This window comes from Syzygium oleosum, unplaced genomic scaffold (genome assembly GCF_021117445.2).
Source record: "Syzygium oleosum isolate NSW1041296 unplaced genomic scaffold, Sole_v2.1 Sole_v2.31, whole genome shotgun sequence".
NCBI lineage: Eukaryota > Viridiplantae > Streptophyta > Magnoliopsida > Myrtales > Myrtaceae > Syzygium > Syzygium oleosum.
Genome location: NW_026607515.1, coordinates 3,467,827 through 3,489,727, shown reverse-complemented (window position 1 = coordinate 3,489,727; position 21,901 = coordinate 3,467,827). Strand labels below are relative to the sequence as shown.

At 38.9% G+C, this 21,901-nt stretch overlaps 2 protein-coding genes across 4 annotated transcripts; both read left to right on the top strand.

Annotated features, from left to right (window-relative positions):
* Window positions 1-1,147: 1,147 nt before the first annotated feature.
* LOC115683174 (probable tocopherol O-methyltransferase, chloroplastic) lies at window positions 1,148-3,514 on the top strand. 3 transcript variants are annotated; one of them, XR_008814750.1, is made up of 6 exons: window positions 1,148-1,612; window positions 1,896-2,059; window positions 2,154-2,258; window positions 2,351-2,554; window positions 2,624-2,796; window positions 3,138-3,186. XR_008814750.1 is itself a non-coding variant. In XM_030607617.2 (6 exons), the coding sequence occupies exons 1-6, from the start codon at window positions 1,273-1,275 to the stop codon at window positions 3,254-3,256; spliced, it is 1,035 nt and encodes a 344-aa protein (XP_030463477.1). In that variant the 5' UTR covers window positions 1,153-1,272; the 3' UTR covers window positions 3,257-3,514. The 3 variants fall into 3 exon arrangements, 2 of the variants coding, with proteins under 2 accessions (XP_056160130.1, XP_030463477.1); XM_030607617.2 differs by having other exon boundaries at window positions 1,153-1,612; window positions 2,694-2,796; window positions 3,138-3,514; XM_056304155.1 differs by lacking the exon at window positions 3,138-3,186 and having other exon boundaries at window positions 1,150-1,612; window positions 2,634-2,681.
* Window positions 3,515-6,959: 3,445 nt separating this feature from the next.
* Window positions 6,960-21,402, top strand: LOC115683157 (dual specificity protein kinase YAK1 homolog). Its single transcript, XM_030607596.2, has 18 exons — window positions 6,960-7,702; window positions 9,534-9,733; window positions 10,500-10,653; window positions 10,741-10,850; window positions 11,325-11,394; window positions 11,481-11,563; window positions 11,658-11,736; window positions 11,824-11,864; window positions 12,765-12,887; window positions 14,251-14,401; window positions 14,517-14,631; window positions 14,742-14,824; window positions 14,949-15,023; window positions 16,614-16,688; window positions 16,815-17,641; window positions 20,129-20,287; window positions 20,491-20,789; window positions 20,927-21,402. The coding sequence occupies exons 1-18, from the start codon at window positions 7,487-7,489 to the stop codon at window positions 21,001-21,003; spliced, it is 2,937 nt and encodes a 978-aa protein (XP_030463456.1). The 5' UTR covers window positions 6,960-7,486; the 3' UTR covers window positions 21,004-21,402.
* The last annotated feature ends 499 nt before the right edge of the window (window positions 21,403-21,901 follow it).

The following is a 21,901-nucleotide window of genomic DNA, read 5'->3' as shown; positions in this document are numbered from 1 at the left end:
CAAATTGTCAAAAATGTTTAGGACTAAATTGATCAAATTGAAAAGTTTAAGACTGAATTGACATTTGTACAATAGGTTTAAGACTTTTTTGGCAATTATCCCATTACATTGTCCCCGGAAAAAAAATTCAATACGTAAATTTCACAAAAAGTTAAGATTTTCCAGTCAACTTTACAAATTTAAATATGGAGATTAAAATGCAACTTAGTACTCTAATCCGACCATAGTGTAGTCCCACATGTATAATCACTGAAGTGAATCACAATACACTTAGAAAGAGGAAACAATCTCACTTCCTGATCTGGTTCTGATTTTTTAATTTCTGATTGAAGGAAACTTCTTTCAAACGACTTTTAATTATTGGTTACGTGTTTATATATAAGGGTTAATACCACGAAAAATCCTAAACTGGTACACTTGTGACATATTTACCCCAAATTATTTTTTTGACCATAAAAAATCCCAAACTGGTACACCTGTGACAATTTTACCCCGAACTATTTTTTTGACCATAAAAAACCCCAAACTGGTACATCTGTGACAATTTTACCCTGAACTTAGCACAAAAAACCCAAAACTGGTACATATGTGATAATTTTACCCTAAATTAAAATTTTAATTTTAATTTTTTATTTTTTTCGAATTTTTATTTATTTTTTTATTTTTTTTCCTTTTATTTTTTTTTCTTTATCTTCAACCTCTGGCCGGTCGCCAGTTCGGCGACCGGCCAGAGGTTGAAGTGAAGAAAAAAAAAAGAAAAGAAAAGAAAAGAAAAGAAAAGAAAAGAAAAAATTTAAAAAAAAAAATTAAAAATTTGTTGGGGTAAAATTGTCACAGGTGTACCAGTTTGGGATTTTTTATGGTCAAAAAAATAGTTTGGGGTAAATGTGTCACAAGTATACCAGTTTAGGATTTTTCGTGTTATTAACCCTTTTATATATATCCCTTCAAGTGGTGCCTTCCATCAAAATATTTTTCACTTTATAAGAGTTGCACCTTTTCAGAGGAACTTTAACTTCTTAATAAAATTATATCTTTTCATTTATTTTTCATAACCAATACGTTTTAGCACTTAAATATTTATTAAACAATTAATTCATGACATCGTTGTGGCCACGTTATTCTTACAGAGCGGTGCAGACTGGAACAGAGGTGACTGTGAGAGTGACGCAGCCCCAAAGTTACAGCAGGAGTCCGCATTCCCAGTTCTCCCATTCATGAATGAATGAATGAATGACTGCAGAGATAAGATAGATCTTTCCTTCATCCTTCATGACCTCACTCCCCTTCCTCCTCTCTCCCCCGCCTCCCCGCTCCCTCCACCACCGCCGCCGCCGCCGCCTCTTCTCCTCCCCCTCCTGCCCGCGCTCCCGTACTCCCCTCCTGGCAATGGCATCTTCTTCTCCCCGACCGCCGCAGGAGCTGAGGCAGGGAATTGCTGACTTCTACGACCAGTCCTCCGGCCTGTGGGAGCAGATATGGGGCGACCACATGCACCACGGCTTCTACGACTCCGACGCCGACGACGTCTCCCTCTCCCTCTCCAACCACCGCTCCGCCCAGATCCGCATGATTGAAGAGTCCCTCCGCTTCGCCTCCCTTCTGGGTCCTGGTGAGACTCGAAAGACCTCGCTTCTTATCTTTCATGGATGGATGGTTGGATGGTTGGATGGATGGATGCCGACGTTTTCAATTACCTGGCTCATTTCCCAATCGCAGCACCTCACACTAACACTAGTAGGATCGATTGATTCAATGGGGTAAAGCACGGTCACCGTATCTCTGGCTTAATGTCCATTAGAAAGTTTATTGCGTGTCGGGTACCCCCTTCCTGACTTTGAATCTGTGTGTACGCTTCCGTGGTTTTGATTCCTCCTCCATGTCCTTGGTGCCAGAATCCAAGAGACCGAAGCGAATCGTGGATGTGGGATGTGGAATCGGGGGGAGCTCCAGATACCTGGCCCGGAAATTCGCAGCCCAATGCTGCGGCATCACCTTGAGTCCTGTCCAAGCCCAAAGGGCTAACGCTCTCGCCGCCTCCGAGGGACTCTCCGACCTGGTGTCCTCCCTTTCCTTTCACCAATCAGTATTCTCTCTCGTTAGCCAATGAAAAGCAGCGACTAATGACCCTTACAAGCCTATATCCAATCCAGGTTTCCTTCCAAGTTGCAGATGCTTTGCAGCAGCCCTTTCCTGATGCCGAGTTTGACCTCGTTTGGTCCATGGAGAGCGGTGAACACATGCCCGACAAACCTAAGGTCTTCTCTTCTTCTCTTCCATCCGCTTCCTCCTCTATCCTATCCTTTCCAATCCTAATCTTTCCCTTCACTTGTTATTTAAAAATTTGCAGTTCGTGAAAGAGCTGGCTCGAGTTGCGGCCCCAGGAGCCACGATCATCATCGTCACGTGGTGTCACAGGGATCTCACTCCCTCTGAAGACTCGCTGAATCCAGGGGAGAAGGAGCTCCTCCAAAAGATCTGCGATGCTTATTTTCTTCCCGCTTGGTGTTCGGCTGCTGACTATGTCCGCTTATTGCGCTCCCTCTCCCTCCAGGTAACTTTAGTTGCTCAACTATCTCCACAATCACTCATTCTGAGCGGCCTCTATAACGACTTATAACAGCCGAAACTAGACAGGGAAATACTTGTCGGAGAATTTAAGGTGATTAACATAGAGTTCCTCCGCCATCCAGGACATTAAGGTAGCAGACTGGTCCCCAAATGTTGCGCCTTTCTGGCCAGCAGTGCTGCGCTCCGCATTGACGTGGAAAGGCCTCACATCGCTGCTCTTCAGTGGTGAGTCTCTTGCTTCCCCTCAATTCACCAGTCATTGTCCCAGTCACATATCAATTAACCGTACACACCATGGGCTTATTACGCATGGAATGGAGGCATCTAGTCCTATTAGTGTGTTGGCGACGAGGGTCATAATTCTCAAAACAATGCAGAGAACATTCAAAGTAACAAATCTACTTTCGAGGCTTCCATGTTCTATCACATCATTTTACCATGTTTAGAAAAAGGATTTTTCATTTTCTTTAGCTAACTGAACAGAACATTTTTGAAGTCCATTTTCTTATTCTGATAGAGATAGGGAAAGAAATGGTACTGAGTGCATTGTGCATTGATTTGAATAGGAATCAAGACCATCAAGGGAGCACTGGCAGTGCCCCGGATGATTGAGGGATACAAGAAGGGACTCATCAAGTTCACCATCATCACATGTCGAAAGCCCGAACAAACTCCAGACGTATAGATGGAATAAGTGCGGAGAATAAGTCTTCCGAAACTCGCATCATGATCATCACGCCGCCGTCGGCTTTCTGAAACTGTGTTGTTGCATATACCTTGTGCTGAATAAAGATCAGGTGCCTCCTCTTTTTTGTCCCTGGTTATCTATACATTGGTGCCTCTCTAGTGGGGTGTAGTAGGCAGCCATCAGTATGGACACAGGTGCAAGATAGAATTTGCTTTCTCACGTGGGTTATTCTAACTTAAAAAGAGTCTTTGAGGACATGGCATTCTTATAAGGGTGGGGGCGATGGACATAGTCGGAGTCCATGAATGTCCCCTTCCACGGTGCAACTCGTTCAAAGAAGCATATAGTTGGACAGAGGCAAAGCTATTCGGTTTTTGCGTGCCGTGGCCTCTGCTTAAAACTTACTATTGCTTCTCATTTTCTCTTTCCCTTAACCCTGTTTCTCTCCTTATAACTTCCTATTGTGAATTCCTTGAAATATTCACTTTCTTCTGTAATATGGACAAAATCGTTTTTTTGTTGACAAATTCCATTTACCTTATTTCTTAAAAAAAATAAAATAAACGTGAATACAATTTATTCAAATTTGTTGCGATTTTAGACATTCACATCTCTCCCAACATGTTTCGATATCTTCTTTTGCTCGTGTAAGCAGGTGTCCTTTGCTAGTTTACCAAAAAGAGAACGTGGTAAAGTCAAAGCGGAAAAGTTGTCACATATTGGCAAAAATTTGCTGATGTACATGACATATTACCGGTGAAGACCCACTAGGAAAGAAAACCGAAGGAAAAGAAGGAAAAGAAATAGATGATGACAAAGCCAGCATTCATGATGCTTGACATCCCGGTAGCAATTGTCCATGTTGAAATTTTGACTCCGTTTGGTTCGCAGAAATAAATAATTTGAAAAATATTTTCATAAAAATAATTATTTATATCGGTTACAAATATGAATAAATGAAAAATATTTTCATTATTTACGAAATTGTGTAGACATAAATTATTTTTAATTATGAAAATATTTTTATTGACTAATTATTTTAAGTAATACAAATAATCATTTTTAGGAAAATATTTTTTAAATTATTCAATTTTCGCGAAACAAAAAGAGCCTTAATTGTTTTTGCTAGATGAATAAACATGAGTACACCGTATTTGAATTTGATTATGCGGATGGCATATACGGCGCCTATATGACAAAATGAGAACAATCTCTCCACTCATCAGGGTGCCATGGCCTTCCCTTTGCGAGGCCTAATTCCTAGATCTCAACTTAGGTTAATCCCAATTTTGTCCCGAACTTTTTTTTATCTAAAAAAAAATTTCAAACTTTAGGTCCAGTTCTAAATGTATTTCGGACTTTTTTTTGTCTAAAAAAATCACCAACTTTATCTCTAGTCCCAAATTTGTCCCAAACTTTTTTTATCTAAAGAAAATCACAAACTTTCAATCTAATCTCAATTTTGCCTCCGTTAACTTTCTGTCCAAAAATCGCCATTAATTATTTGATGTGATATTTCTACGTCGGTAACAAATCTACATCAGTAAGTTGATGTAAAAAATTATCTCCAAAACGAAACTATTCTTTGATATGAAAATTAGAAAAATTAGGGACGACTAATGATGATTTTTAAACGGAGGGTTAATGGGGCAGATTCGTGACTATACCTAAAGTTGGGGCTCTTTTTAGACCCAAAAAAAAGTTTGGGACAGATTTGGACTTGACATAAAATTTGGGATTTTTTTTAAAAAGAAGGTCGGGATATAATTGAGAGTTAACCTAAAATTGGGGATTTTTTTAGGGGATTAGACCCTTTTTGCGATCTAAATTCTACCCTAAAATCACATCCCAATGAATCCCAACTTTCTCTAGGGTGCGTTTGTTTTGGTGAAATTGCTTTCCAGGAAAGTGTTTTCCGGACTTTCATCCGTTTGGTTGTCCGAAAATGATTTGGTCAATTGAAAACACTTTCCGGTCAATAAAACCATTCATGTATAAATTTAGAAAAGTGAATTCCCTACTTTTAACAAGATGAAAACACTTTCCGGAATTGATTATCTTAAATTTGTTAATATTTTTATTTTTATTTTTTTCTTTTTCCTTCTTCCTCCCTCTGTCGGTCGCTGGCCTTAGCGGCGGCTGACTACCGGCCACAAGCGCGGGTCGGCGATAGCCGGCCTTAGGCGAGGCCGAGCTCGCCAGATCCCAACGAGCTAGAGTCTCGCCAACCTCAGCGTAACGAGCTTGAGTCTTGCCGAGATCTAGCAAGCTTGAGCCTCATTGGGATCGGGCGAGCTCGAGCTCGCTGGCATCGCGCGAGGCCCGACCTCACCGCCTCCACCTTGCCTCAACCTCGTCGCCTCGACCTCGCCTCGACCTCCCCTCGACATCGCCCAAGGCTGGTGAGCTCGCGACTCGCTCGAGGCCGGCTAGCTCGAGCTCGCTTAGGGCCGTCGTCGGGGTGTTGCTGACCGGTCGTGACAGAGGAAGGAGGAGAAAGAAAAGGAAAGAAAAGAAAAAAGAAAAGGAAAGAGAAGAAAAAAGAAAAAGAAAAAAAGAAAAAATAATTAAAAATTCGATTTTTTAAAAATAAAATAAAATTTAAAAAAGAAATTTAAAATTCGTTTTAAAAATAAAATAATTAAAAATAAAATATAATTAAAAAATTCCAATTTTTTTTTTTCGCTTGAGATAAAGTCATGAGATTAAAATCATTCTCTAATAAAATCCAAACGTTAAAAAACGATTTCGATTACATATTATCAAACGAAGGAAAACTAACCGTTTTCTTAGAAAATGCTTTCCAGAAAATCATTTTCATTTATCATTGAGTTTTCCGCGAAACAAACGCATCCTAAAATTCTTATATAAGAAATGGTCGCATAACCCCACCCTCCCCCCGATCATCGAGACATTGGAAAATAAGTAGGACACATGGTCATGTCAACATTAGCAATAGGCCAAAATCATTACGACATTGTTCAATGGAAATAGAAATTCGTGGTTTATAACTTCATACAAATACAAGTACGTATCTGGACCATCCTTTTAATGTTAAAAAATGAAAAAAGAATAATAAAAAATGGCAAATCTCAACCTTCACTCTACCCCGGATGAAAACCAAACACAGTTCGAAAGGGACAAAGGGAAGAGATCAAGGGCAGCAAAAGAGAAAGAGAAAATGACACAAATGATTTATGACCTTATGATCCCTAAATTATTAATGTTGTTTAATGTGGTTTCTGAATCTTATCTAATGTATAATGTCAACCATAAACTTTTAATTTTTTTAATGCGTCTCGAATTTTCGGTACATGTCAATCTAATCCTTAAACTATACCACATTGAATATATTAAAAATCCAGGCACGGTATTGTACGTTGGGCTAAAATTCAAGGAATCATATTGAACAAATTAAAAGTTTAGAGAACACATTAAATTTTTGATCAAAATTTAAAGATCATTCGTGTAATTATCCCAAAGAGGCAAAAAAAAAAAAACCAAAGAATATGAAAGGCTAGAAAAGAATAATGAAAATGGAAAAAAAATTGGGGCATAATTATTAATAATTTAGTAGGGGGGGAATTTGGGGGAAAAGAAGAGAAGGAGGGGGTGGCTGTCCGAGTCCTCTCTGACCCGATTTCGTTTCACCTTTGCTTTCCTCCTTCTCGTCCTCCTCCTCCTCCTCCTTTTGCTCTCTGGGTTGCTGCGCTCTGCTGCTGCTCTTCTCCGCTCCGTCCTTCTCTCTTTTCCTCCCCATTTTTCTTCAACCAATTGGCTTTCGCCCCCCTCCCTCGAGCCTCGTCCCTCCCGCTTCATATATTCTCCAATCCCCCACCCCCCACCCCACCGTCTCTCCCACCTCATCGATCGCTCCGGTCGCCGCCGTATCGACGTTGATCGTCGATCGCCGTCCGGTTCCAGGCATGCTGCGCGATTGAGGAGGATGGGATTGGATTCCGTCGGTGGAGGGTTTCTGCGCTCCCCACTCCCGTCGCTCCCCCTTCTTCTTCCGCGGCACCTTCCCTCCTTCTTCGATTGATCATCGCCGCCCCGCCCCCGCCCCCCACCCCCCACCCCGTCTCCCTTTCTCTCTCTCCGCCTTTTTCCGCCTCCCGCTTGTTTATCCTCCTTCCGGGGTCGCGTGTGTTTCGCGGGTGGCGTGAGATGACCGATTTCATGGATGAGGTCAATTCGTGTTTCGGGGAGTGAAGGAAGGCCTTTGTCATGGATGAGGTCAGCCCTAGCAATGACGCTGAGCCTCGAGCCCACGACCTGGGCCGCGCCAGCGATTGCGATTCGCCCGAGCCCTCCTCGTCGTCGTCGTCATCGTCGTCGTCGGGAAGGTGGCATCCCAGGCAGCTCGCCTTCAGAGGTTATGCCTCGCGGAGGCCCGAGACTGCCCCCACGTCCCCTAGTCTGCGGGTCGTTGTTAGAAGACCCGTGAGTGCTCTCTCTCTCTCTCTCTCTCTCTCTTGCCCTTTTCTTTCTGGTTCAGCTAGTTGAATGCCTTAGTCTTTCCCCGTTTGTCTTCCGATCAAGAGTTTTCCTTCGTTATATACATGCTATTCTGTGGTGGGTGCGATTGATGCATGCTGCTGGAAATGAAAGCGAAACCATATATCTTAATTTGTATTGACCCCTAGACTGAGCATCAGGGATTTGCTCCTTCCAGACTTGATCATCCTGGTAATTCCAGGTCCTCCCACGCCACATTCTTTGGTAATGGCTAGTAGGATGATTACTCTTTTCTTTTTCTCTCGAATGTGCGACTTTTCCTCTCATCTTTTGAGGATATGATCGAATTACTGGTGTGAAGTCTTTGTTAAGTCTTTGCAGCGAAAGCATTTCTTGGAGTTCGATGCCAGCTGCGAGAAAGTCCAAAATCTTGAGTTTGATTGCGGCAAGAGAATGCTAGTTAGTTTAAAAATCTCGATTATCTGAAACTGTAATTTATCCCTAGGTAGCATAAGGAACAATGGACAATTTTTCCTGGTAGAATGTGATACCATTCAACTCTTTCTTTTTGTGCTTCGAGCTGCGTCTTGTTCATCCTACTATTTGTTAGGAAATTTTTTTACTTTTTCCCTCTCCAGGTGTTAATCCTTTAATGTAGATTACTCACGCATGGGTCCTTCAACAAACTAGATGTTTCAGGTTAATGGACTAGGTCAGTATAAGGATTGTCTTTAAAAAGTTAATTTCTTCTACTCTGCGAATGAGCCTTCCATCTGCTTGGAGAGAAATCAACGAGTTTTCAGAGATTCAGTATGCGATGTTTGCTGAGAAATCTACTTGGTGTTTTCTTGGAACATTTTCTTGTGAAAACAGTAGCACATGCCTAACTCATTATCATTCAATTGTGAAAGTTCATATGGGCAGATTAAATAGATAGCCACTATCTGGAAGAATGCTGCAAAAAGTCTAAGATATGCAGTACCTGATGCCCAGTAAACGGGAATTCTGTTTGTTTAGTTTATGGCAGAACTAAAAAATCTCGGTGTTCATTAGAAAAATTGAGGTTAGGATATACATGCATTAGCACTCGAAAGAGTTGATTTTGAGGTAAATGTTTTGAGTAATTGAACATTCAACGTTTGATCAACTACATCAGAGTACTTGATTTGGATATCGAGTGTGGTTAATCAACTTGGTATTGAGTGAAATACTTAACTTTCATGCCAACTTCTCCTTCAATTTGTTTTACCATGCAAATGGCACCAAGGAAGGTAGAATTCCCATTTGTTTCTATCAATCACCTGGTTTTCGCTCCATTTTATCATAGGAATGGCCTGCAATATTAGTAAGTCTCATAACTCCTTCGTCTTCCGTTGTTTCTCGATTGTATCGAGTCTCGTGTTCTGTCAGTAATGGTCACTACGGATCTGCTGTCCGTTTTGTAGGTCTGTTAGACTGGTTACTTTGTTTGTGCTTGCAAATTTACTAAAGCATGTTGGCCCCTGGACAATAGGTTAGGCTTCAGTTATGTCTGAGGCACTTGGGTGTTGTCTAACAGGTTAGGGTTGTGATTAGACATTGTCCATTAAAACGTCACTTTTCCGTTTCTTCTTTAACCTTTACTGTCACGGTAGCTTTTTCTACCTTTTCATGTCACTTAGTTGCATCTGCCTTTACTATTGATATTAACCTCAGGTCAATGATTGCATGCTGCAATGCAGCATACTCGTGTCTTGACAAATGTTTTTATGTTTTTGATGGAACTGAATATTTAGCATTTCAATAGACCTTGATACCACTAATTTCACTGTTGCAGTTGGTGGTGAGACTGACCAAGGAGATAGTGGAGACATATCGAATATGCAACCCTCATTTCAACTATTCTGAAGAACTGAACCCGAAGCGGTATTTGACCAGTCCATCAGTTGGAGTTCTTAATGATGGCTATGACAATGCAAACTCGGACCTTATTTTGACAGTAAACTTCGTCTTGGTCAATCCAGATACGAAACGAAGGTTTGTGATTGTTGAGTCAATGAAGATACAGTTGTTGCAAGTGCTGCCGATTCTCTCTCTCTCTCTTTTTCATTTGTGATTAATGAGTTTGGGCCATCTCATTACTTCAGTCTTCTGTGTGTCAAACTTCCTAGCACTGTCTCTGCTCATTAGCAGAACTAGCTGCGATGCTTTGGGACCACTTTTTCCCCTTTATTGAATTCCTTTGACAAGTTTGTAATATAAATGTTCTTTATTTGTTTTTCATAATTTGAGAGGAATATATTTTCCCGGGGAGGGAATTATAAGTGGCATTCTGGATGAAGAGATGCTCCTAGAAGTCTGATTTTCTAGTTGGTTCTGGTGATGAGCAAGGTTTGGTTGTTTTTCCAGTTTTTCCTCATCTTGCTTCACCAGAATGCCTAAAAAGCTAATTCTGCAGGAGTAGTTGATTTTTCTCTGTGACCTTCGCGAAGGCATTTGCTACACTTGAACCTTAATTGAAGCTCCTTAAGTAATTTGTTTCGCTATTGAATTGTTATGCATGGCAAATAGGATCCCAACTTACCGTAACCTTATCGTGGGCCTGTTAGTTTCTCAAAGTTGTACATCCATCATCTGTGCAATTGCTTGAAGTTATGTGAGTAAACAAGCCTTTACCTGAGTATAATTCATGTGATCGGAATCAAGCATACTTTAACTTGATAATACAACTGAGGTCATTAGTGTCTACTTTTATTGTAATGAAATTATCGGTTGCTGTTCTCACCCGAATGCTGTCTTGCAGATATATTGTCAAAGATGTCCTAGGCCACGGTACCTTTGGTCAGGTTGCTAAATGCTGGGTTCCTGAAACTTGCAGTTTTCTTGCTGTTAAAATTATAAAGAATCAACCTGCGTACTCCCAACAAGCACTGGTTGAAGTTTCTATTTTGACAACGGTAGTTCAATGTGATATTCTTCAGCACGTAGTGTTTGTACTACTTGTTTTGATTCTGCTCAGCCTGCCTTTGTTTTTCCGTTTGCAGTTAAACAAGAAGTATGATCCCGAGGATAAGCATCACATTGTCCGTATCTATGATTACTTCTTATGTCATCAGCACTTATGCATCTGTTTCGAGCTGCTTGATACAAATCTGTAAGTTATTTTGAACAATTCATTAGAGCTTAGGTTTTTTTTCCTCTTGTTAGAAAGTCCAACAAAAAATTCTAAGTCATTCGATGGAGGGAGACCACATGTACATAAAGAGCGTATAGACCCCCGTACATAAGCGAGTGGATACTTAAATACCCCCTTTCACATGCAAATTGAATTGAGAACTGACTGTGGAATTGATGAATGGAGAGCCTCACACGGGAAATAAATATGAGGTGAAACCTGGTTCCGATACCATGTTTGGAAGTCCACTAAAACATTTAAGCCATTAGGGGGAGACCAAATGTAGATAAAGAGCATAGGAACCTCATAGACTAGCTATGTGGGATACTTTAACAACCCTCATATATCACCGTATAGGGACTTGGTATAACGTTTCATTTTCTCTCTTCTTCTTTTTGCCCTCTTACATATATATGTCCATACTAGTATTATAATTCTTTCCTAATCATGCAGGTATGAGCTTATTAAGATTAACCACTTTAGGGGATTGTCGTTGAGCATAGTGCAGCTGTTCTCCAAACAAGTATAGCAGACTTTTTTAGACTATACTAGCTATCATTTCTCATTCTACTATTGTGAAAATTTATGCTTCTCTACTTAATTATATAGATTTTACGTGGACTGGCTCTTTTAAAAGATGCTGGTATCATTCATTGTGATCTGAAGCCGGAGAACATACTCCTATGCACGAGGTGAACTATTTTTCTTCATGTCTTTTATATCTTTCAATAAATTATAAAGTGATTGCTGCTACTGTAAGTGATTGTTATGCCTTGTAATTGCCAGCATGAAGCCAGCAGAAATAAAGATTATCGACTTTGGATCTGCATGCATGGAAGAACGAACTGTCTACTCATACATTCAGGTTTTCTTCCATCCTTGATGTCGACACGAATTTTCTCTGATCATTCTTATGAAACCTAACATACGAATCCCTTCTTTCCTCCCGCAGAGCCGCTACTATAGATCTCCTGAAGTTCTTCTTGGGTATCAGTATCCTTGTAAATGAATATTTAGCTTTGAATTAGTCCATTGATCATGCGACATCTTGGTTGAGATTTTTTTGTCCTTTATATTTTGTATTTGGTTTTAGTTTCTTTGTTCCAGATTTCTTTGTCATTTCCTCTCGTCAGTCTGCAGCTTGCTTGAAGTTTGCAGAGTAAAGTTCCACCAAACATGGAAGCCAGCTTAATTGAAATGTCCTTCAGACCATTAAATTGTCTATTGTGAACAATTTACTCTGACAATGGTTGTGATTGCCTGCAATTAAAGTGATCGTTAAAGCTTTGCAACCAGTTCCGGCTGTTTACATTGAGTTATCTTAGTTTTGGCACAAGAATTGTTTATTTGAAATCCAGTCAATGACCAGTCCCTGACCCTGACATAATTAATTCTGATGTAACCCATCAACATTTTGGTTGACTTGGGTTGAAAAACCATTGAAGCAGCGGGTTCACTATTTCAAAAAGCAAAAACCCGGATCAGGTTGTAGGACTTCTACAAGGACTTAATGTGAGAGATTAATTCGGTCAGCAGCCAGCTATCTCAATTATTGGTATGCTGATGCCGAATTTATGTCACTTGTGCTACCGGCATGAGGCAAGATACCAAAGAAAGGCATCTTCATACCTGAACTGAAGTTTGTCACCTTGATCTTTCATTTGCTTGACTTGATCAAAGCTTTTGTTTGGGACATACACAGCTATTGAACTTATTGACATGATTCAACACTGCATATCATGTACTAAGGATTTTTTAACAGATAGAGCTAGCCCTTTGACAAAGAGTGTCACTACTTCAGTGCAAATCCCCTCTCTCTCTCTCTCTCTCTCTCTCTCTCTCTCTCTCTCTCATGTGTGCGTGAGAATTAGGTTGCACCTTGACCCCTCATAGATACACAACGGCCATTGACATGTGGTCTTTTGGCTGCATAGTGGCGGAACTGTTCCTGGGATTGCCGTTATTTCCAGGAGCATCAGAATTTGATCTTCTGCAGAGAATGGTCAAAATACTTGGGTACTTTTCCTTCTTCTGTCTTCTGACTTCATTATTTTGTTGTTTCCAATATTCTTTATTAAATTGGGTTGCTTCCATCCTGAACGCCTTGTTGAAGACAGTTATAATTGTTGGCTGCTTAAATTCTGTATCTCATGCAGTTTCTTTTAATTATTCTTCCATTGTTTCCTTTCCTCCCCCTCCTCCTTAAATGAAAAATGGTATGAAGAAGCGGAGATTTTGTTTTCCATTTATGTGAGAAGTTGTCATGCAGCAAAATGAATCTCATCGTTATTTGTAAACAATTTGCATGCTGTCTTTTCCTCCTTAAAAGAAGAAAAGAATGAATTAGTAGCAATTTGTCTCTTTCGGTGAGAAGTTTGTCCTTCATTTTTAATGGCTTTTGCTTCACGTCAAATCATAGGGGTCTTGTCATACGTGTTCGTCTTTTAAACGCCCATCACCTAAAACTTTTTCAAAACCTATTTTGTTGCAACTTTAAATATTTTAGTTTCCATTTTTAAAATTTAATAAATACTTTTTAAGTCCAAACAATTAGACCTTAGAGATTTTGTGGTAATGGTCCATGTAAAAAGGTGTAAAGTGGGACATACATAGATATTCTAAAAAGGGCCAAGTAACTTGAAGCAAAGGAAACGCTACAAGATAGAACATACTGTTGTTATTGTAAAAGTACCCGCATGTATGTCCATCACCAATTTGTTGTCAAAAGCATTCAGTTGTACCCTTAATTAAGGGCTATATTGAATACTTTTAATTGATATGTTAGTTATTCAGAGTCAATGTGAATACTTATACATGATAAAGCACATTGCATAGTGATTCATAATTTTGACTGTATATTTGTTTCCCATAGAGATTTCACGGTAGTTGTCATGTAAAATGGTGAAGAGGAAAGTGTAAGAAGACAATTAAAATCTCTAAGGAGGCCCGAGTAACTGGAGATATAGCAAATGCTCAAGACTGAATGTCCTGATGTAGAAGTACCTGCAGATATATACATCGAATTGTTATCAAAAGCATTCTGCTGCACCCTTCATTACGGGTTAGATTGAAAGATACTTAATCATATCTTAGTCATTCAGACTAAATTGAATTCTTATACACAACATAGTAAATTTAGTGAGTCATAGTGATGAATGTACATTTTTATGGACACTAGCTAGCATCTTATGCAAGAGACTCCATCTACCTTGAAAGTCCATAAAGCTTCTAGTAAGTCAATGGGGAGTGATGAAGCCATTAGCTTGTTTCCTGGATTGAGTAAATCATCCAAAAACTATTTGGAATATTTTCCTAGCAGTTTCTAATGGCTGATGTAAGTGCTCTAAGTCTGTTTCCTGCATGTATGGAAATATTGCAGAGAACAGCCCCCTGATTATGTACTTAAGGAGGCAAAAAATACGACCAAGTTTTTTAAGTGCATTGGAAATGTCCATGATATGGAGAATTTTCAGGCTTCCATATGTCAGAGAAGCATTTATCAAGTTTTATCAGAAGAAGAATATGAAGCTGTAAGTTATCCAGCTTGGACAATATTCTTATTCTCTTTTTTTCTTTTTTTGGCCTTTCATTCCCATTTTGGCTTTCTAAATTGATTCTTTTCTGCTTCTTTTTTTTTTTTAATAGAGAGAGCTGAAAAAACCTTCGATTGGGAAAGAATATTTCAATTATATGAATCTTGAAGCAATCGTAGCAAACTACCCGTATCGAAAGAACTTGCCTAAAGAAGATATCATCAAAGGTTAGCCTCTCTAATACCAAATGTACAAGATGTTGATTGCACAACTGTTTTGGGAAGATTGCTACACTCCGTAGTTCCTAAGATGTCTTGTTTCTCTTTTCCTTTGGCAGAGTCTCAAGTACGGTTAGCTCTAATTGACTTCTTAAGAGGACTTGTTGAGTTTGATCCTGCAAAACGGTGGTCGCCATTTCAGGTCATTATTTGATCATCTTAAAGTTATTGCAGTAGCCTCATTTGGCAAGTTTGCTTCCTTTGCATTATTTTATGTTTCATTTTGGACTTTTTTGTTAATTTTGGCTAGGTCCTTTGTTTTTCAGGCTTCAGGACACCCATTCGTCACCGGGGAACCTTTTACATGCCCTTATCAACCGCCTCCAGAGACCCCTCGCATGGTAAGATACTAAGAACTTGTTAGCTGGGCTTCTTATTCACTATTAGAAGCTGACCAACCCATTATTAAATTGGAGAAATGAAACAATCAAAACATCGGAGGTCCACTATAGAAGAACATGGGGCTGTACTATTATATGAAGTTATATAATGCTTAATTCATAGAATTTGAGCAGAAATGATCGTTTGAGATTTTCTTAGCTTTTATCTTTTAACTTATAAGCGTGAATTATAGACATTTTGGGTGTCCTATCGGTTTACAAGCGGTTTAATAAAGCAAACTGAACATGGATGAATGCTAGTACTATTAGTGAGAAGACTTGCCAATGAGCTGGTGATGCTGTATGTTTTCTGAGCACTTTACAGTTTTTGCCATGCCATTGCTTTGTGTTATTTTCATATTTTAAGATCTAATTAAGCTAGGGGTGTAATTAAGTCGAGTTGACACAGGTCAATACTTGAGCTTGACTCAAATATTCAAGGAAGGCTTGAGAGTTGACTCGAGGTCGACCTTTCAAACTCAATTCGGATAATTGTTAAATAAGCTTGTATTCAAATCGATTAGTCAATAAATCTTACTGGAAACTTGACTTAACTCGGACTTCAGCTTGAGCTCGACTTTTAAAAATGAAAATTAATTATTTTCATCAATTTATTCTATATATAAATCAATATATATATATAATTAAAATATGGTTTGATCGGCATATTTATAATTAGAATATATGATAACACAAGTATTTGATTAGGTTTGCGAGCTACTCAAGTCAAGTGTTTTTAAGCTCGAGCTAGCTCGTTTAAATACTTGAGCTACATGAATGCAAAAAAATTCGAGTTGAGTTAGACTAATCTGTGAGTCGAACTTGAGTAGCTCACGGTTAGCTTGACTTGCTTACCCAGCTAGGCTGAGCTTTGAATTAAAGACGTCATAAAGGAAAATATAAGATAGAGCACCCAAAAGTATGACATAGGCAGGTTGGTTGACCTGTTCCTGGTTTCAATTGCCACTGGCCAAGTGGCCAACTCCTACAGGACCTGCTGTGATGCAGTTTGGTTCTAAGAGTGAAGTCATAAGTTGGCTTGGAAACTTTTAAAGAGAATAATTCAGACTGCAGGTTCAGATTGTTTAGGGTCATCAGCATGCTTACAGAGAAATCTGCTTTGTGGCCAACAGTATGGTCCAATGTAGATTTCTTGTGAACATTGCACTTTCTGTGAGAAATGATTATCTTGCATCTCTTAATTTCCTCAATTGGAAGGAGAAGGAGAGAGGGAAGGATGAAAGATGAGGAGGGCGGAAAAGGGAAGCAGGGTATACATTTTAGAAAATTTGACAAAACTGTGTATACATGGCAGTCAAATGGCAACACGTTTGCTCTGGGAATTAAGTCTCCATGCCATTAAATTTCTTTCTATCTTTTCTTGAGTATCATATATTTTCTTATGTCACCTGTTGTGTTATGCTACACGGCCTGTGTTAGTGAAATATAGACATGACACATCGGAGTTTCAACTGTTTCTCCTGTTGTTTCCTTTTTCTGTCAGGAACAGTTTGATTGTTTATACTTATCTTTTCTTTCTTTTTATTGTAGCTGGTTGCTCAAAATATCAAGGTAGATCATCACCCAGGCGGAGGACATTGGTTTGCTGCTGGTTTGTCTCCTAATGTGAGATTTTTGTCCACGTAAAGTACCATTGTTTTTCTTGTTTGAGGTCGTAAAGTTTTTCTTTTCAATTTCTATGAATTTAACTTGATTGACTACATTCTCCCCTCACAGAGATCTCTTGTGTAGGTAGTTGGCAGGAACAGGGTGCCCCTGCATAGCAGCCCTAATTTTCAAGCGGTGCCATATGCTCATGCAAGTAGCTATGGCAGTTTAGGAAGTCATGGAAGCTATAATGATGGCGCTGGGCTTGGCAGCAGCTATGGAAGTTATGGTGATAATGCAAATCTTTTCGCATATTATTCACCTGTCGGTCCATCTGCTATGAACATTAGTTCACAAGGCAATGGGAAAATGCTTGGAAGCAGTCCTGATGCAAGATGGAGGAATTTTCAATTTTCCCATGCAAATGGACTTGGTATGAGTCCATCTGCAGGGAACATTGCCTCGTTGCCCCTTGGCACTAGTCCTTCGCAATTTACTCCACCAAACTCCTATGGCCAATTTTCAGTTGGTTCTCCTGGGCAATTTGGCCCTCCGTCTCCAGCAAGAGGTAGTCTGCAGGGATCACCACTGGGAAAGACGGCTGCAGCAGGACAGTTTAACAGAAGGAAGGGTTGGACATATTCTGGAAGCTCACAGTTTCAGGAAAGTTCATCCTCACTACATTGGCAAGGGCATCATAATGAAGGAGGCAACTCTGGCCAAGCTGAGGGTAGCTCACACCTGCCTAATGAATCACCCGTGCATTTGCCATCAAATCTTAATGCCGTAAGCAGGAAACAGCCGCAAGTGGTCAGTGGAATTTCTTCCGGATTTCCTGCCATGCAGAATGTGTCTGGATCCTTTGCTCAGGGTTCCAATAGGCAGTGGCACCAAACTCTAGGAGCCACTGACGAAATGCACGAGGCTGGTTCATCGTTGCCCAATCCTGGAGATTGGGATCCTAACTACAGGTTAGTTTATAAAAGCTTTTGACAGATCGGTTGAATCTGCATAAGCCAGTCTGTTGGATGAAATAAGTGCTACTCCTTGCATGCCATAGCATTGTCAACATCTTGCAATATAGCTGAAACTAAAAATAAGCTAATACAGGGGCAATTGATTCTAGTAATGTCAACTTTTGGGGATATATTTTCCCCTTGTTTATTTTGGAGAGAATAAGGGTTCATATATGCGTACTGGTAGACTAGGTGTGTATATGAAATGGCTCTTTTGGTTTTCTTCTTTGTAGTTTCTATACTTAATTGAAATTTTTTATGTTGATGGTTGGATTGATTATCCATCTGTTTGGCAATCAGCTTAGACTATAGAGAGAGAATATCCTAGCCTAGTGTTTGCTACAATTGAGCCCTAGATACCCTAGTAGACTACCATTTTTCTCAGATGTGTTCTTTTTAGGTATAGACTGTCAGGAAATAAAACTTTTAGCATATTCTTTTGACACTTCCCCTCGAGTAAGCCGGGCCTTACATTTGAAACAAATTAAACAGACAATCGGAAGTATAAATTATAGAAATAAAATAGGCAGGCGTTTGGTTCACCTGAATAACTATGTATTCTTAAGCTATTTTTATAGAATAGAACTTTTATTCGATTGAAAAAGTCTAACAGATACAGCTATTATAGGAATAGCTATTTCCATGAAATCAAACATAATTGTTGCTTGCTGCCTTTAGAAATTGTTATTCCACGGAATTGTCACAACAATTATCATAGATACTATTATTTATTCTCAATGTCAATAAAATCATGAAATATTAAAGAATTGATTACATTTTAAATTATTTATTACAAAATTAAATAATCATGCTTTATTACAGATTAGTTGCATTTGGTATTATTAGATTATTATATGTATTTAATTTATATTATAGCTAGAATTACCTCGAATTAAGTTGTGAATAACATATTATACTTTTAATATCTTTTATAACTTGTTATAATCTATCTTCACTTAAAATTATCATAACTTCAATTTAATGTGTGATCTTATATGGTGAGAAGCTTTTTATGGCTATGCTTGATTATTATTATAATATCTGTGATATGATGTAAATTTTTATGAATAAATGTTTGAATTGATAACAAACTTATACAATCATGATTATTATGAAATAATGCTATTTGTAACATATAAAACCAATTATTATAATTTATGAAACAAAAATTCTGCAGTGTGCGTGCGCACATATAGAAATTGAAGTTAAATTTTTAATTGTAGATTTATTTATAATTAAATTTTTTATTCAAATTCAGTTATTATTAGGCAATTCATAATAAAAAAAACTGTGACAGTTAAGTCGTTTTATTTTTATTTCATAATTATTATAATAAGATAAATAAGCATCGTGCCGCTAGTAGAGATAATTGAGCTTTAACTGTCATATAGAATAAAGTTGATGAATGGATATGGGGTACTTTGATGTGCTCTCTCTCTCTCTCAATTTATGGGGAGACAAAAGAAGACAGTCTTAGGATAGTGATTCCATTCTGCAACCAAACTAAGAAATGTCTATTGTATTGCTGTTGTTACGCTATTTATTTTCATGCTACTCTATTCCTGTCGTATATAATTCTGCAAAGAGAACGAACTGTTATGATGACATCATAACAATTAAAGGAGTGTCTGGATCCCCATTCTTTGATGTCATGTTAGATATAGAAAGCGATCTAAATTAGCATCTTTCTTAATGAACTTGAAAGATAAATCTCGCTTCTCTGGGTTGCAAACTTGAAATGGGAGAAAGGAAAATAATATATGATGGAGTTATTCATATGGCTAGAAGGAGGATGTGTGATATGTCAAAAGTTGGACTTTAGGAAAGCAAGGGTGAGAAGGGAGAACGAATTGGAGAATTTTTCAGTTATTTGGGTTTCATTAAAAAATCTTAGATTTACTGAATTCTGGTTATGAATCTACGAGTGAAATGATATAATGGCAATAAATTGAACTTTTTATTTTTGGCTATGACACATGATAGACTTCAAACCATAGCTATCTAAAATTTATGTGTAAGTATCAAGGTAGCTTGGCCTCTGCGGTCATGCCCATGTTATAAAAAAGTAATTTTATCATGATTTCTAGATCACATAACCTAAACCAATGACCAGTTTCATAGAATGAAAATAGCAAGCCTTTTCTTGACCAAAATCCAAATTAACTAGAATTTTGGTTTTATTTGAATTTATCTTTATCTGTACACTAATTATTCCAGTTTATTAGTTACAGAGTTATTGATGATTTTAGTAGCTTATCCTCTTTGCTCTAGTCTGTAGATGGCAGTCTCTTTCTCACAAAATTGTAGATTTTAGTTCTTAGCGTCTGCTCAAGACTTTCGAATTGCTTAACGTTTGTTCAGTGGGAAATCTTTTCCCATTGCACATATGGATACGCGGCTGCATTTCTTGAGTTACATTTAATTTGCTATCTCTGGCCTCAGCGATGAACTACTACTGGAAGAAGTGGAAGAAGAATCGTCAGATAAAAGTTGCCTAGCCACTGAGTTTGGGAAAGTGATGCATCTCAGTTCTGCAGAATCATTAGTAGGTGTCAGGAGGTCTACCAACGTCCCCCAATCAAGTACAAATTCATTCATAAGGTACCCAAATCTCTTTCCTTGCTAATTCTCTGGGGAATGGAATGTTATCTGCATTTAATCTATTACATGGGAAGTTTGTGTTTCCGCTTTTAGTGTTGGTTAACCTATGGAAAAGAATTCTTTCTGTTCTTTTATTCATGGACGCATGCATGCACACATGCAATAAGAAGACATTTGCTTACTTATTCTTCTGTGTACTACAGACAACACGGTCCTGCTCAATCATTTATACACGTAGAGCCAGGCAAACCTCCATCTCATGATCAGTATTTTGGACAAATACGTGGCTTGTCAAACCCTTCCCATTTTATACCGCAGCCCTCTCATAATTCTTTGAGCCGTTTGGGGCAGCAACCTGCACAGCGACTATATTATGGAAGAGCAACCTCTGGGCGTGGGAACGAGTGGAATTATAACAAGACGCAGGCTCCTGCTTCAAGCTTCAGCAATGGGGGCCCACATCCTCATGGAAACAGCTCTTTCATCAATGGCATGTCATGGGGTACTCTCTGAATTTAATACTCTAGATTTATTGCCATTGCTCCTAAGTGGCAGAATCAAATAGTTTTGTATCTTTGTGGGGGAAAGTAAAGGGGGTTAGGTTAATCCTTTCTTATGAAGACCGGAATGTTGATGTAGGGCGAAGGGCCAGTGATGCTTTCACAAGCATACCTCCAACAACTCGTGGAAGAAAAGACTATGGAAGAATTGCCTAATAGCAAAAGATTGATTAAATTTTTACAATGAGGAATCACTGCTTTGGATGGCCAAGAAAGTCAGATTGATAGTTCACCTGTTTCGTGGGCTTGTGCAAAGAGATTCACAATCATATGATGCTCATTGTTGTGGTCGTGGTGAATATAATTTATGGTTCAGGTTTGCGGAGCTCTTATGACTTATCTGCTGAGTGATGCTTTCCAATTTGTGGCCATTTAATCAATTTATCTGCCTTCGAGGTGCCAAATCCTATTTGATTCTTGTGTAACACTGATACTGCTCTGGTATAGCATCTTATTTTATTTGTCCTGGTAATCAAAGAAAGAAATGTAGATTGTTTGTGCTCGAAGGCAATGGCCAAGAATTTTGGTGAATGGGAATTTGGAGAGGATTGCAAATGAGGTCACAGAGGAGTTCCCTCAGCTTCTTTGAAACTCACTTGTCACATTTTTAAATGTGCAGTCTCTTATCTGCGGAATGTCTGATGAACTCAACGAACAGCATGGAGCAAAAAGTTGGCAAACTGGAAACCTCGATCCAGGATAAATGTTGGGAGTTTGGGGATTACCAATTAGCAGACTAAGATTACTCGTCGTGGACGTTGAACTTCAAGAAAAGTTGGATTCATCGTGATAGGGTTGGTTGTCTTCTGGTTTCTGTGGTTGTGGGGTGTGATTCGAAGTGATCAGGGTTCTACTGTTATAGCTTAAACTTGAAGTCGTACTTGTCTCTCAGGCTTCAGCTTTGATGCGTTTGATTAGAATATCCTGGTAACTTGTAAAAGATTCTTTCGATTGCAAGTTTCAATGAGGATGCATATTTCAAAGAACGGGTAAAAATTAAGTAAACTTCTGGAGGTTGACTAAGGGCAACTAATGCAAGATGTGCAGCAAACCT

Excerpts from the sequence above, each read along its gene's own strand:
- LOC115683157 (XM_030607596.2), top strand. The coding sequence starts at position 7,487 with ATGGATGAGGTCAGCCCTAGCAATGACGCTGAGCCTCGAGCCCACGAC. Across the intron at positions 9,734-10,499 it reads AATCCAGATACGAAACGAAG|ATATATTGTCAAAGATGTCC; the intron begins GTTTGTGATTGT and ends GCTGTCTTGCAG. Across the intron at positions 10,851-11,324 it reads GAGCTGCTTGATACAAATCT|GTATGAGCTTATTAAGATTA; the intron begins GTAAGTTATTTT and ends CTAATCATGCAG.
- LOC115683174 (XM_030607617.2), top strand. The coding sequence starts at position 1,273 with ATGACCTCACTCCCCTTCCTCCTCTCTCCCCCGCCTCCCCGCTCCCTC. Across the intron at positions 2,060-2,153 it reads CCGAGGGACTCTCCGACCTG|GTTTCCTTCCAAGTTGCAGA; the intron begins GTGTCCTCCCTT and ends TATCCAATCCAG. Across the intron at positions 2,797-3,137 it reads CACATCGCTGCTCTTCAGTG|GAATCAAGACCATCAAGGGA; the intron begins GTGAGTCTCTTG and ends TGATTTGAATAG.